General features: G+C 32.5%; 1 protein-coding gene across 1 annotated transcript; it reads left to right on the top strand.

Moving 5' to 3' along the window:
• The first annotated feature begins 4,602 nt into the window (after positions 1 to 4,602).
• Positions 4,603 to 6,518, top strand: LOC120088556 (metacaspase-4-like). Its single transcript, XM_039045950.1, has 2 exons — positions 4,603 to 5,150; positions 5,283 to 6,518. Exons 1-2 carry the CDS (start codon positions 4,805 to 4,807, stop codon positions 6,188 to 6,190), a joined length of 1,254 nt encoding a protein of 417 aa, XP_038901878.1. The 5' UTR covers positions 4,603 to 4,804; the 3' UTR covers positions 6,191 to 6,518.
• The last annotated feature ends 10,211 nt before the right edge of the window (positions 6,519 to 16,729 follow it).

Below are 16,729 nucleotides of genomic sequence, written 5' to 3'. Positions count from 1 at the left end.
TAGCTTGAGTAAAATCTAAAGTTTCATTCTTGTACATCAAGATTGGCTTCATGTGTCGAGGGAAAAGTATTCTTTCATCAATATGTAATAAGTTAAGCACGAAATTAGAGGGAAGAAGAAATTTATATCTTTGAAGATACTCTTTAAATCTTCTCTTCGGTCTTAAGAAAAACTCTGCAACACATCTTCCTTGAACAAACTCTGGACATTGTCATCCAATCTTCCTTACTATTCTCTTGACAAAAATCGGTTTGTGAGAACCGTCTTTTGAAAGAGAAAGGATTTGAAATATGGAGCTCTCAAGAAAACTCATTTCTCTATAAAAAGCATCGAGAGAAGGAGAATAAAGAAGATAGGAGAAGATGGGAAAATGAGTTTTTTTCTTCAATAACCAAAAACTATGTTTGAAAAACTTCCCCTCCATTTCTTTATTTAAAAAATGAAATTGGGAGTTAGTGAAAATTAACTTTCCACTTAATTAAAATAAACAGTTTACTTTAATCAATGATTAATAATTAAATTAATTAATTAGTTTAAAAATAAATTATTTATATTTAATTTATTAAATATTTGGATCTTATTCAAATATTTATCTCTCTCATAATATGAATCTCATTCATATTAAATTTTAACCTCTAGTTATAATATGAATCCGACTCATATTAATTATTTGAATCATATTCAAACAATAAATCTCCTTTTATTATAAAGTTTAATTTTGAATCTCATTCAAAATTAACTTTATATTATAATGTATCTATATATTAATTGTATCACATACAATTAAGGTTATTCCCTTTAATAACTTGAACAATTCAAATTCTTCCAAAGCTATTGGTACTTGTTTACCCGTTGTGAGCTAGTAGGGAAACTTAATAGACCTACAAATGAGAAACTCCAATGATTAGATATTAATTAATTAGACTCTTTAATTATGTCAATGAACATTCACTAACTGTGGGTCACTCAAATAAATACCCATAATTGTACTCTTTGCATCGTAGAATATTTCTATGTCCATGGATTTAGCCATTACAATAAGTTCATCCTTCACAAGCAGTGTAATTACAACTGGGTCAAATTACCATATTATCCCTATAATTATCTCTTACTCCTTAAGTACCTCTGATCCCACTAATGAACAATCTATTTATGGTCCTATCATAAACCAAGCCCTTTTCGGGCAAGTGAAAGGGCAAGTACCCTTTTTTCAAGATCCGAAATCAGCACTTAGAACTACTCCTCTACTTACCCTAACAGTGGAAAATAGTGAATTTCATTTTGTTTAGTTATGTTCTTATCTCCCTACTCGGACAAGTCCCAAAAATGGTAGGCTTGTTGAATCGACAACTCGGGCCACTCTCACCCATACAAATCAAAAGACTGTTTTAATAGTCAGGAGTCCATAACTCACTCAGGATTGAGATCGAGTTACATGATTATCCTATGAAATATTAATTTTTTCAGTCAACAGTGTTATGTGGAGAGATTAAATATATCGCAGACCAACTTATACAAAACTCATTGTATAAGACACCCCAACTTGTATGATTTTACATGAATGGTTTGGATCAAATCATTTGTAACACTTACAACATTTGTAACAATTACAAAGTGGGTCGTATCTACAGTGTTATCTAGATAAGACATCCAACCTTAATCCATATACTATTGACCTACATCTTCATCATCTATCTTCTTTCTGATCACCTCTAACTCAGAAATGTCACCATTGAGAATACTCTATGATCAGAGATTTCTGTACCTTCCACCTTTTGTAGTGAAACAGCTCCTTCAAGTACAACTAATTTGTGATGCTCTTTGCCTTGTACATTGTTTCATGTTTCTCCCAAAGTTCTTTGGTTGTTAAAATTTCATTCACATTTGTAAGAACCTTCATGGGCAAATTTAGCTTGATTGCACTTGCAGCTCTCAGAATCCATTTCCTCCCAATTTTTATTGCTCATGTTGGACTTTTTAGAATCTTTACTGGAGCCGTCGTTGGACCACCATTACTGCTTAACTCTTAAGAAGTACCATTAATTGGTCTTCCCTTCAAGGTCTTGTGTAACCCAGATTGTATCAATATATTCTTGACTTGTCTTGCCATAAGTTGAAGTAGATTTTTCTATCAAATTTCTCCACATCAAACTTTACTAGACTCATAAAGCTTGACATATCTGCTTCAAAAGGAACAGTAGAATTCATAATACCAGAGGCTGTTTCAAGGATTCTTTTTTTGATGTGGAAGTTCAGACAATGCTACACCACAAAGTATACTTAGAAATTTAAGAAACTACAAACCTAAAATTCTGACAACACTTGTTGGGAAAACCCTCCCACCAGTACTACAAGAATAAGTAGAAATATAACATAAAAATTAAAAGAAAGTAAGAAAATTGGGAACACGAGAGTTAACGTAGAAAAATCCAAACTAGAGAAAAACCACGACCCATGGAAGAGAAATCCACTATGTAAAAAATTGTTATAATCACACAGAATAATTATTTATCCCCAATCTCAATTACAAAAGCACTCCCTCAAAATCTCTGACTGCTCACCATTTTTCCACTCTCAAACTAGAGAATACAAAAGAGAATTTAACTAGAGTTAGTAGCGAAAGCTCAAAGTGTTTCCAACTCGAATGATTTGAAACCAAAAGTATAGACTCTACTTGGAGCACATAATTTTTTGGAACTTTTTTAACGTGAGATAGCTACACTTTTAATATTTTACCAAAACTCAATATAAACTATATCCATATCTTTGTGTATATATCAATTATTTAATTATAGTTTGTCACATGTAAACACTTATTAAAAAAACTTTTGATTTATTTTATTTTATTTTTTATATAATTAGGTTGGAATGCATAAAGATGTAATTTTCTTTTTCTTATTTACTCCTTTTAAGCCACCTGTCTGCTTAAAAACTTATCATCTATTGGACTATAGATTATGAGACCACTATTTGAGAAAATTTATAGTATTAGAGTTTTTCATATGATCTTCGTCCACTGTTTACCACAAAAATATCTTTTAAGAATTATGTAGGATTGGTGAAATAAATAATTAATAAATTAATAAATAATTAATAGATGTGTCAAATAATGACTGAGGTAGCATGCATTATAGTGCTACTACTAGATTTTTCCCCACCACTCTACTACTACTTTCCAAAATCCTCTTTTATTTATTTTTCTTATCCTTTTAATACTGAATGTTAAAAGACGAAAAAGTCCTTGCAAAGGTGGATGAATGATTGTGGGAGGCTTCGCTATGCCTGCCGACATTCGCGGACCGAGTTCAATATTCTAATTATGTTCATTTTTAGGAATGTTGACTCTTGAGGTGTTAGTTTTTTCAAAATATTGTATGAATATCTCTACAAACTTCTAAATATAAACCATCATCTATAGAAATGTTTAAGTTGGGGTGTTCAAAAAATTCGATAATTCAAAAAAATCGATCAATCCAACTCAATTCATGCGGTTTGGATTGAGTTATCAATTCATATAGATTGGGTTGGTTCATAAGTTTACAAACCAACTCGACCTAACCTGAATTTATTATTAACTCTAATATATATATTTTTATTACTTATAATATAATTATTTTTACATATATTGATTTTAATTTTATTTGATTCTAATATTTTTTGTATAATTTATTTTTCAATAACTCATAAAATAGTTTCTTTGTAATTTAGAAGAAAATTTTTACTATATAATTTAAAATTGAATTGTTAATCTTAATTCAATATATGAAAATAATTAAATTAGATTTTTACATATTTACGTTTTGCCTCTTTTTAGAACAAAATTTTAATTAAATGACTTGATTAATGTGAACCAAACCAATCTTTTTATGGTTGGGTTGGGTTTATTTTTTAATAGGGGTTATTTGCGTTGAAAAAATTTACACACAAACAATTGGGTTGGGTCAAGTCTTTCCATCAAATTCAACCTAACCCATAAACACCCCTAGTTTAAACTAACAATTTTAATAAGTATTTCACCCAAGTTCTAATTTTCTATTATTATAATATATTATTAATGATATTTTATTGATATTTTGATTATAATCCAAATGTCGATAAAAATATGACAAATTTAAAATTCTAATATTATGTCATAGTGTACATAGTATCCAAGTTTTGTGTTGGCAAATACTAATTTAGTGCATGTTTGAGATTGATTTTTAAATTTTTAAAAAATGATTTGAACTATTTTATAATCACTTCCAAACATGTCTTTTAGTCCATATTGGGAGTGATTTTGAATTTATTAAAATCACTTCTGTCGTGATCCTAATCATTGAAAAACGCGTCTTTAATCTTCATTTTAATATTTAATTTTATATTTTTAAATATAATTTTCATATCATCAAAATTAATTTTGAATAATAAAAATATTTTTAAGTTGTGATTTTAAAAATATAGTTTCACCAATAGCTTACATCTCTCCATCCCAATTTTAGATTTATTATTATTATTATTATTTACAATATTCAAATTTTTATTAGAATTTCCCAGTATTATTTGTTTTCTTATTAATTTATTATAATTAATTTTCCTGAAAACTTAAAAAGGCGGTTGGTCCTTACAAATAAGGATGAATGAAGGATTGGGTGAAGCCGGTTATGCTGACATGTGTGCGCGAAGTCGATGACTGAAGAAGAAGCGGCAGAGGAGTGAGTGGCCAAACACGCTGAAATTAAACAGCGATTCAAGGAAAAGGAGATCAAACATCCGTTAATCCGATCCGATCCTAAAAGAAAAAGTCTCGGAATCGAATTGTAAGAGAATGGGAAAGAAAGCAGTGCTAATCGGATGTAATTACCCAGGAACTAAGGCAGAGCTCAGAGGATGCATCAACGATGTTAAACGGATGCATCAGTGTCTGATCCAGCGTTATGGATTCTCCGAGGACGACATCGAAATCCTGATTGATACCGATGATTCCTATCCCCAACCGACCGGCAAGAATATCCGCTCCGCCCTTGCCCGTCTCGTCAGATCCGCCGATCCCGGCGACTTTCTCTTTGTTCACTACAGTGGTCACGGCACCCGTCTCCCTGCCGAGACCGGCGAGGATGACGACACCGGCTACGACGAGTGCATTGTTCCCACCGATATGAACCTCATCACTGGTCTGTCTATATTTTCCCCCTAATTTCATTGTTTCTTAATTCCTTAAAATTGAAGGAATCCATCTTAATTAAATCCCAATTTCCCAATTCTGCGATGCGAATTTTGAATCTGATTGGTGAATTGCTTCGTAGATGATGATTTCAGGGAGTTGGTAGATCAGGTTCCGGAGAGCTGCCGATTAACAATTGTATCGGATTCTTGCCACAGCGGTGGTCTTATTGACGATGCGGAGGAGCAAATAGGAGAGAGTACCAACCCCAAGCGCCAAGAAGAAGGAAAAAGCTCGTCCCACTTCGGTTTCAGGAACTTTCTTCATCAAACCGTTGAAGGTGCTTTAGAATCACGTGGGATTCACGTTCCTTCAGCATTCCAACACCATCGCCATGAGGAGGAATCACAAGAGAGAGAGGTGGAGCTTTCATATGGGGAGCGAGTCAATGTGAAAAGCAGATCGTTACCTCTGTCCACTCTTATAGACATTCTGAAGCAAAAAACTGGGAAAGATGACATTAATGTAGGGAAATTGAGGCCGACCCTTTTCGATATTTTTGGTGAAGATTCAAGTCCCAAAGTGAAGAAGTTTATGAAGGTGATCATGGACAAACTCCAAGGTGGTGAGAATGGACAGTCTGGAGGAGGGTTCTTGGGAATGGTTGGGAGTTTAGCACAAGAATTTCTGAAACAAAAGCTGGATGAGAAGGATGAAGACTATGTGAAACCGGCCTTGAATACTGAAGTGGGCAGTAAAACTGAGGCTTATGCTGGATCATCTAAGCGTGCACTTCCAGATGGTGGGATCCTGATCAGTGGATGCCAGACTGACCAAACATCTGCTGATGCCACGCCTTCAGGAAATGCTGATGCTGCATATGGGGCTCTCAGCAATGCAATTCAGACCATACTTAGCGAATCTGATGGACAAATTACCAACCAGGAACTTGTTATGACAGCTCGGAAAAAGCTGAAAAGCCAAGGTTTCACTCAGAGACCTGGTCTCTATTGCAGTGATCATTATGTCGATGCTCCCTTCGTTTGCTGATTTTTGTTCAACTGCTTCTGTTGTGTTGTGTGTGCTTGGGTTGGCTGCTTGCTATGCTTGTCTTTTCAAATGATTTTGGGTTGCGCTCTATATTGTGTAATAAAAGCTTGAACCTTACATTGTTAAGATTTGAACTTTTCTCTTTCTGTTTTCCTTTTCTGAGGAGGATTCTCAAGTGTTGGAGAAAAATGATATTCTTCAACTTTTACATGTTGAATGAATATATATACTGGGTATTATTATGCCCAATGAGCAATCTTGTGCAGGGCATGAGAAATATTAGTGTGAATTCTGTGCCATGCCAAATGGAATATTTTAGTTGATTATACGATTCTGTTTCGGGACGTGGGGGAACTGGTGTGGTCTAGTGTGGGAAAAGATTCCTATTTACTTTAATCCTTATAAACAGAGTGAGCAACGGTAAGCGATCAACATAAGACAGAGTTACTTTTATAGAGATTTTGCTTTTTCTTTTGCTTTTGCTTTTGCTTTTGCTTTTGCTTTTGTTCTGGTTTTTTCATAATTTTATAGAGTTGTTTATTAGTTCATTGAATACACTTTATCTTATTATGAAAAAGTAAAGAATGAAAGGGGAAAGAAAATTGATGAAAGAAAATTTACTTTGGTGCAAAATTCTATTATATATATATATATATATCCCCTTCATATATGTGATTGGTAGCAATTCATACCATGCAAAATGTGGGTTGAATGAAATCGAATTTCGTCATATCAACACAACAAAACTTATTAAGAATTATTTGTACCTATAAATTTTAATTCAACTAGAGGCATGATTGGGCTTGAAATTATAAATTGGATCGGGCCAAATAATTAAAGTTATTCGAATCTTTATGTCCAACCCAATTCGAGCTTAGAGATTTGGATCAAATAAAAGATGGAACTCAAGCCTAACTTTAGCCCAACTCCAAGTCTAAGTCCATGTAAGACCCAAAAAACCATATAAATAGAGGAGTTATCCTTTATTTGGAGGAGATAGAAAGACCTAAAGGTAGAATTTTAAAACTATAAAGACCAAAATTCTGAAAAACCTAAGTTCAAAACTTCATAGTTTTAAAGTTTTGGAGAACGAAAAAGCTCTAAAGAACCTTCAAAGCACTAAAAATCTAAAGAATATGACTCTTCTGAAACTTTTAAGGATCAACAGACTATAACTCTAAAGTTTTCAAGTGTGTAACTCTCCTAAAAACTTGAAGATTAAAGACATAGAAGACAATAGCTTCTCTTAGGTTTTTAAAAACTTGAAGATTTCGGAGCTAAGACTCAAAGAAGAATTGCAAGAAAAACTTCCATCAATGTTAGAGAGAAAATATCAAAGGATCATTTTTTAGATATTATACTCACTGAAATCAATATAAATTCAAAGTTATTACACGTCTTAAATTATTTAATTGAAATCTCATGTGAATAATTTGTGTATAATATATTTATAAACTACTAGATAATTCAATTGAGGGTGATTTAGAAAACCTTCATATTTGATTTGATAGAAAGAAAATTTCATGGGTTCCGCAAAAGATTAGAAAGTCATGGCTAGCTCCTTCTTTGTAAAATCATTCATCACACCCTCCTTAGAATTTTCAATTTTTCATAAATTTTGGATTCTTATCAAACTGCAAATTTAAATTATGTTCCTACATTCTAAAAATCCATGAATTTGAGCTTGAAAATAGGGGAGAGAGTTAACAAAAAATTTTCAGAAATAATCTTCTAAAATTTATCCTTTTCACAACTATCATACTTTTAAGAAACTCATTTACATAGTTTTTCTCGAACCCCAAGATTAATGAAAAACATTGAAATTTATCTTTTCGATCCATAAGAAAAAGATCAAATTATCCCTGATGTAAAACCCAAACGTTTCTTTTCTTCAGTTTTGATAGAAGTAAATAAAAAAAAATGTTTGGTGAAACAATTTAATTTTTTTTAATCCAAACGTCGGTGAAAATATTGAAGAATATTGATGAAATTTTTAGAAAGTAAGGGTATAACAGTAATTTTTCTGCTACGCTGACGTCATCTTCATTAGCAAAGGGACCCAAAATAAGTTTTTAAAAGAAGGCCCATTTAAGAAATGAAAACTGAAAGGGCCCATATTTGTCAATTTCCCAAACTCGATGACTAAAATAGTCAATTTGAAACATTATGGATTAAATGCATAAATCCTTCAAAATTCAAAGACCAAAAACGTATCTTTCTCAAATATTTGTTATATTTTATAAAAATTAAAAAATAATAATCATACAAAAAAAAAACATAAAATAAGTTCATAAATTAATTAGTAATATATTAGTTTTATGGTTTATAAACATAGAGAAATTATTTTAAATGACAAAACTACTAAAAAAATATTTACAAATAATGGAAAAATATCATAGTCTATCTATGATAAACCGCGATAGAATAGTGTCTGTATCTATATGACATAGATAGTATTGTCTATCATGGTCTATTGTAGATAGACAGTAAAATTTTACTATATTTATAAATATTTTGGTTCATTTTCTTATATTTGAAAATAACCTATAAATATATTATCAAACACATTTGAATTTTTTTAGATTGAAGTTTAAATTCTTGAATCTACTATCAACACAAACTTGAAAACATAAAATACAACTCTATTTTTATTGAATCTTTTGTTTTTTTGAAAATTTTGTTTTCAAATTGCCTACCAAACATGCCCTTAATTTTCATTTGATTCCACTTTCAATATTTTTTTTAATGTTACATCATATATATATATGCGTTTACAGCCCCTAAGTTAGCTCAACTGACATAGAATATATNAAACAAGTTTGTGATTACTTGAAGGTAGAGATGATTATTTTTAAATTCAATCTTATTATAAATATTATATACAAATATTACATGTTCATGCTTTTAAGAAACAAGTGATGTTCTCCCATTACCCAATGTGTTATCCATGTGTCTCATAATTATACATCCTCATGTAATTTCGCTTCGTACTTGCCAAACTGCCTATAAATAGTGGTATTTGGTAGATCTTAAAAAATAACACATATTGGTGAGAATTAAATAAGATATTTTCATATTTTCCTATTTTCTATAATTTTCTTTATTCCAATTTTGGTTATTATAATTTTAGTTATTTATTTATTTTATTTATATTACTATATTATATTTCATTAGTATTCTTGTTCCAATGATGCCTTCTTTTGCTCATAAATTTTACAACACGTTATCAGCACGAGTTTCTATTCTTTTTCCCAATGAAGGTAGTACCTAAATGTATAGGTCATTTTTCCTCTTTTTTATAATTGATAAATTAAAAATTGTTTTGCATATTTGGCATATATTAAAATTTTAATATAAATACAATGTATTGTGATAGTGTTACCATGACAGATCTTACAAAGTTAGATCTGTAGCCTTTGATACTAATTATAATAATTATTTTTCATGGGTGTTTGATGCCAAAATACACCTGGATTCCATAAAAATATGATCACCAGAAAACAATAATTTTTTTTTCTAAAGCTCGTTATGGATGGATGTACTTGAGGCTCTAAAATTTTAAATCAATATGTTAAAGAACACATTTTCTGCATTTTGTGTCTTTGGATATGCTCATTCAGTAGGATATCGAGAGAAATATTTTAAAAGTATCTGAACTCATTTCATGTCTTCTTGTGAATGAACGAAATAACGAGTTATTGATAACTAAAGTGAGTAGGGGTGTATAGTACAAAATACAATATAAAGTAAAGTACACAATACAATAAACTAGGGCATACAATATACCCCACAATACTCTCACTTGTCCTAAACAAGACGACATATATCTCGTAGACCCATACTCTCTAGATGACTCTCAAATACTTTAGCTGTGAGAGCCTTCGTAAATGGATCAGGACCATTGTGCTCCGAAGCGATCTTTATGACAATCACATCTCCCTGTTGCACAATCTCCCTAATGAGATGATATTTATGCTCGATATGCTTTCCTTGTTTGTGGTTTCGAGGCTCCTTGGAATTCACCACAACACCATTATTATCATAATAAATTGTGATGGGCATTAATATATTTGGAACAACTACAAAGTCTGTCAAAAACTTCCTGAGCCAGACAACTTTTTTAGCGGCTTCATAAGCAACTACATACTCTGCCTCCATGGTAGAGTCAGCAATATAACCTTGCTTGATGCTACACCATACTATAGCTCCTCTATTAAGAGTGAACACTGATCCTGGTGTGGATTTCTTAGAATCCTTATCAGTTTGAAAATGAGAGCCAGTATATCCTATAAGGATCAAATTCTTAACTCCATATACGAGCATATAGTTTCTCGTTCTCTTAAGATACTTGAGAAAGGTCTCATCCAGTGATCGAATCCTAGATTGGATTGATATCTATTGACTATTTCACTGAATAATAAATGTTCTATTTTACACACAACATGACATACATCGACTACCCACTACAGATGCATAAGAAACTCGTCTCATCTCTTTAACCTCTTGAGATGCTTTAGGACATTGTTTCTTAAATAAGATAATTCCATGCCTGAAAGGTAACAAACCTTTCTGGGAATTATGCATCGAATACCTAACAAGCATTTTATTGATACATGATGCTTGAGACAAGGCCAGTGTTTTGTTCTTACACTCCCTAATAATTTGGATCCCTAAAACAATCTGTGTTTCACCTAAATATTTCATTTGGAATTGAGCAGCTAGCCATTTCTTTATATCAGTTAGTAAACCTATATCATTCCCAATGAGTAGCACATCATCTACATATAACACTAAGAAAGCTACTAAACTGTTGATGATCTTCTTGTAAGCACAAGGTCCATCAACATTTTGGTCAAAGCCATAAGACTTGATCACAGTATCATATCTTATATTCCAAGATCGAGAAACCTGCTTCAATTCATAAATTGACCGATTAAGTTTGCAAACCTTGTGCTATTAACCTTGTTCAATGAATCCCTCTGGCTGATTCATGTAGATAGCCTCATCAAGATTGCCATTCAAAAAGACAGTCTTGACGTCCATTGGCCATATCTCATAGTCATAATATTTGGCAATGGATAAGAGAATGCAAATAGATTTTAACTTGACAACAAGTGAAAAAGTTTCGTCATAGTCTACTCATTCAACCTAGATATAATTCTTTGCACCAATCTAGCTTTAAAGGTTTTCACATTACCATCTACACCTCTATTACTCTTATAGATATGTTTACAACCTATAGGTTTTATCCCATCAGATTGATCTACAAGATTCTAGACAGAATTGAAGTACATAGAAGATAAGCTGCAGTCTCCAGTGCATAACCGCAGAATGAGTTAGATAAAAAAGCATAACTCATTACCCATCAAACCATGTCTAACAGGGTTCTATTCCTTCTTTCTGATACACCATTTTGTTAAGGTGTACCAAGTGTTGAGAGTTGAGACGTAATTCTATGTTCTATCAAATAGTCATGAAATCTCGAATCCATTTACTCTCTATCTCACTCTGATCGAAGTGTTTTTATATTTTTACCTAATAAATTCTAAATTTCAGTCTTGTACTCCTTGAACTTTTCAAGTGTATCAGACTTATGTTGCAATAAGTAAACATACCAATATCTAAAATAATCATCTATAAAAGTGATGAAATATTCATACCCTCTCTTTGCCTTAATATTCATTGGATCACAAAGGTCTGAATGTACAATTTTCAAGGGCTCTTTAGCTCTATAACCTTTTCCAGTAAAAAGGTCGTTTTGTCATTTTCCTTCTTGACAAGATCACATACATGTGAAGAATTTTCTTTTAACTCTTTTAGAAATCCACTCTTGACCAACCTCAATACTATTGAAATTTATGTGACCTACTCTTAGATACCAAAGATGGACATTTTCTTTTGGAGAAACTTTAGTTTTTTATTGTGTAGTTGTAGTGTTGACCATTTCAACATTATGAAGCATTTTTTATGCTAACAACCTTAGCACATTTAAGTTATTTTTGTTTATTGATGAACAGATATCAAAATTTTTGGAAATAAACGTTTTATCATGAATAAACGATGTATTCTAAGAATGTTCTAATAAACCAGATAGTCAAATTAAATTCCTTTTAAAATTAGGAACAAAATATACATTCTTTAACAAAATAAATTTGGAATTAAAAAATAACTTTAAGCTCCCAACTGCAACTACTAGAATGACCTACCCCATCCCAACCCACAGAGTCATGTTTCCAGCCTCCAGTTGTTACTAGGAACTAGTTTCTTGTAAAAAAAGAACAGACGTAGTTAGTGGCCTCTAAATCAAGATTCCAGGCAGTATTGTTATTTTCCATTAAACAAGTTTCTAAAACAAGTATCATATTTACCTTCTTTTTCCTTTTTCTTCTCAGCGAAATATTTTAGGTAATTTTTTTTTCCAGTGTCCTTCCTGGTTGCAATGAAAATAAGTTCCTTTTGCAATCTCTTTTTTCCTTTTTAGGTAGTAACAACCAGGATAGCTTTATTCCTCTTACCATCTTTCTTCTTCTTCTTCCATTTCTTTGTGCCTGAGAAAGAAGGCATAGACTTAGTTGTAGAGGTGGAATCCCTGTGGAAATTTCTTGAGGAATTGACAACATTTGCCTCCCTGTGCCATCCTTTGATTTTCATTAAGGACTCGTAAGTCTACAGTTTGTCGAGAATAGTGGTAAGGTTGTATTTATTTTGTTCATTACAACATTGCTGCAAAATTGCAGGAAACTCTTCGGAAGAGTCTCCAGAATAAAGCTTACCTAGCTAGACTCATCTATGATGACCTTGTTTATTTCTGGCACGTTAAAGTAGATCATCATGTTAAGGACATACTCCTTAATAAATGATCTCTCGTTCATCCTGACATTGAAGATGAACTTGAGAGTGTCATGCTTGAGATGTGTACATGGTTGCCCAAAATCTCACATAGTGACTCCATGATCTTACGTGCATTGATCATGGTCTCATACTTTTTAGCCAAGGCTTTAGTTAAGCTTGTCAAAATGTAGACTTGGGCCTTATTGTTGGTCTTAATCCACCTATCATGCAGTGGGTCCAGGACTGGAGGACACTTCTATTGGGAATGGTGTCCTACATCTCTTTGTAATCTCGTAGTTTGTAAACTTTATATAAATATATTCTTATTAGTAAAATAAGTGTTATTTTATCAGCATATACTAAATCCAATAAACTATGATCTGAGGTTATTTCATGTAATTTAAACAAGTATGTAGAGACATACAAGTGGATCTTGTTTAAATAATACTTAAATGGTCTGTAGTTGATGGATAAGGCTGGGTACCTTAACTTGGTGACACTGCGGATATGACTCGCTTTGTAGGTATTACAAGTATTGTAAAGTGATACAAATGATCTGATCCTGATCATTCATGTGGAGACATGCGAGCGGAAGTATCCTATACAAAGAGTTTGTATAAGACCAGACCACGAAATGATTAGTCTCTTTATATAACGCGGTTAGTAATATAGACTTACATTTCACTAGGATAACCATAGGTGCTGAATCCTGAGTGAGTTGTGAACTCCTACTTATGAAGGTGGTCCTTTGATTTGTATAGGTGAGAATGGCTAGATTGCCAACTCAACAAGCCTACCATTTTGGGGATTCGTCAGACCATTTTTGACAAGTCACAACACTTGTAACTAATCCACAAAGCGGGCCGCATCCGTAGCGTTACCAGGATATGGTTTCCCTCCTATATCCATATACTACAGACTATTTTAGTTATCACTTAAGACATGATCCATTTATATGTCACCACATACATGCTTAAGTTACATAAAGACAACCAGGAATTTTAGTTTATTGGTTTGTGATAAAGCAAATAAAACATTCAAATGAGGAAAAACAAGAAGTGAAGTAAAATATCATATATTATACATCACAAGCGTTCGTCAAATTGTTTACAAACTATAGGACACGAGACTTTAGGGCATCAAACTCAACAGGGACAAGTAAATAAATTGCTCCCTTAAGGGCTGATTCCGGGTCTTGAACATAGTGGCCACACCCTCTCTTGGTCCGAGAGGGACTTAGTCATAGTTGGACTATGACTTATTGTTCATTAGAGGAATCACTAGTACTTAAGGAGTTAGATGTTACTACAGCTGCAAAACGGTATTTTGGCCCTGTACTTACGAGCAATTTATGAAGAGTCATCGAATTGTTGATTGGTTATATCCAATGGACAAAGAAATTTATCTATAGTGCGAAGAGTGTAGCTGTCGGTCTTTAGTGAAGTGACCGACAGTTAACGAATGTTGGGTAATTTAATTAAAGAATTTAATTAATTATCCAAGTACAGTTGAAGCTTCAATCTACAAGTCATGAGGCCCCCTATATAGCTCAACAAAAATTTAATTGAGAATTAATTTTGGATTAATTTGAAGTGTTAAAATTAATTGAGGGAATTAATTATATATGTGATATAATTAATTAAATTAATGATATATGTGATATAATTAATATAATGTATTTGATATATTATAATTTAAGGAAATATGAGAGGAATTTGAATATGATTCAAATACCAATTATATGAATGAGATTCATGTAATTAAATATAAATATGATTTATATTGAGAGGAATTAAATATTTAAATATGATCCAAATATCAATTATATGGATGAGATTCATACAAGTAAATTTAATATAAATGTGATTTAATATTAAATGTCATGTATTGTTTGAGAGAAAAATAAAAATTTATATTTTATGTGTTATTTTATGCAATATAAAATTATATGATTTACATTTGATGTACATATAGTATATATATAATTAAGTAGTTATTATATATATATATATATATATATATATATCTAAAAAGGGAAGGAGTTACCACTCTCTTTCCCCAATTCTCTCAATTAATATACGTGAGATTTAAGTTGGTTGTAGATGATTCTACTTCCTGAATTGGCTTTGAGAGAAGAGTTCTCTCTTGAGAAAATTAACAAAGAAGAAAAGTTCTTCTTTTCTCTCTCCTCTTTTCCAGCTTGTTTCCCTCTTCCAAGGATTCAAGCAAAGCCCATAACTCTTACTTGAATCCTTTATCCCAAGAGAATACATAGGGTTCTCGAGTGGTGGTGTCCATTCTTGAAGAAGGAGATCCACGTGGAGAAGGAGCTCCGTTCGTGGCTTGTACGAGGGAGTTCTTGAAGAAAGGGTTCTTCAAAGGTATGGGTTTTTGAAACCCTAAGTATTTGTTTTAAAGCATGCTATAATCATATCTTATTGTTTTACTCTAAAACTTTATATTCAATAGAAAAATGAAATTTGGGAACGATCTTTGCTTCCGCTAATAAGATCTTTTTTGAAAATTTTCTTCAACTCCTTCATTAGGAAAAATTTTAGGTCGTCCATGACAAAGACAATATTCATGTATTTTTTCAACTAGTGTAATTTTCGTCGGTTAACTTGTCGACACCAAGCAAAGAGATAATAGAGTCATGATTATAAAAATTGGTGAAACAAGAAAAATTGTTTGTATTAGATAGTTTAGCAAAAACTCATGTAGTCAATTCAAATTTAGCAAAAAATTAATGAACCCTAACAACATTGAAGTTTGCAATGACATTTCAATGATTTAAAATAAATGTCACCTCAGGGTGTACAATTATGTGATGACCGTGCGTTCCTGTCACAAATTTTCTTGCGCTCACGCCAAGTATAACACGAACGCAAGTTTCTCGGGTGATCCGAGGTCGAACTTAGGGACTTGTAGCTAGATGTATGCGGTAATGTGCATGTGGCGGTTGAATAAAAGAATGATGGAGGGGGTGTTAAGCTAACACTACTCCTACTCCTAACTAACAGACAACGCAATGAGAATATGAATGAGAGGTAGAGACACGACAACTATTGACAGGAAGTAAGTGGATGGAAAAATAGATTAAATGTGGAGATGTCTTCATTGCAACTCTTAAGAGTGACCGCAAGGGCAACCTTAGTCAATGCAAGCCATGCAATCATGCTACACACACTAAAAGCCTAAATCTAGAACGTATGCGATGTGTATGCATAAGGGTCGAGATGACCACATACAACCACCATATCCTACTTTCTGGACGCAGCCATTGTCCTTTCCGTAGGGTGCATACGCTATGTAATAGCAAACGGAGCTTATTCCTCAGTCTTCATTCTTGCTTATGCAAACCTAATCTCTCGAGCATCGATTCTAACCTAGCTCTCTTGAGTCTTAGGTTCTTTCTTTAGACTCTCTCTCGAGTATCTCTAAAGGTGTGATGGGCACATACATAAGACAAGGTAACCACATAAACTTGGCTGACACATGATTATTCCTATCTCTAGTGAACAATAACTTACATTGCTTAATGCGACCAACCACTTACCCTCTTGGGCAAGTTGTTGTTGTTGATTTTACTTATAGACAAGCATTGCATTAGCCTATAGATAGGCATTGCTACAGCTTCACATTAAGCAAATAAGGTTTTGTCACACACTCACACAACACAAACCTCTCGGTAGTTTGCTACATGCTTCA

This window comes from Benincasa hispida, chromosome 10, assembly GCF_009727055.1.
Source record: "Benincasa hispida cultivar B227 chromosome 10, ASM972705v1, whole genome shotgun sequence".
In the NCBI taxonomy this organism is placed as follows: Eukaryota; Viridiplantae; Streptophyta; class Magnoliopsida; order Cucurbitales; family Cucurbitaceae; genus Benincasa; species Benincasa hispida.
The sequence above is the reverse complement of the archived record's forward strand: the minus strand, read 5'-3'. Positions and strand labels throughout refer to the sequence as shown.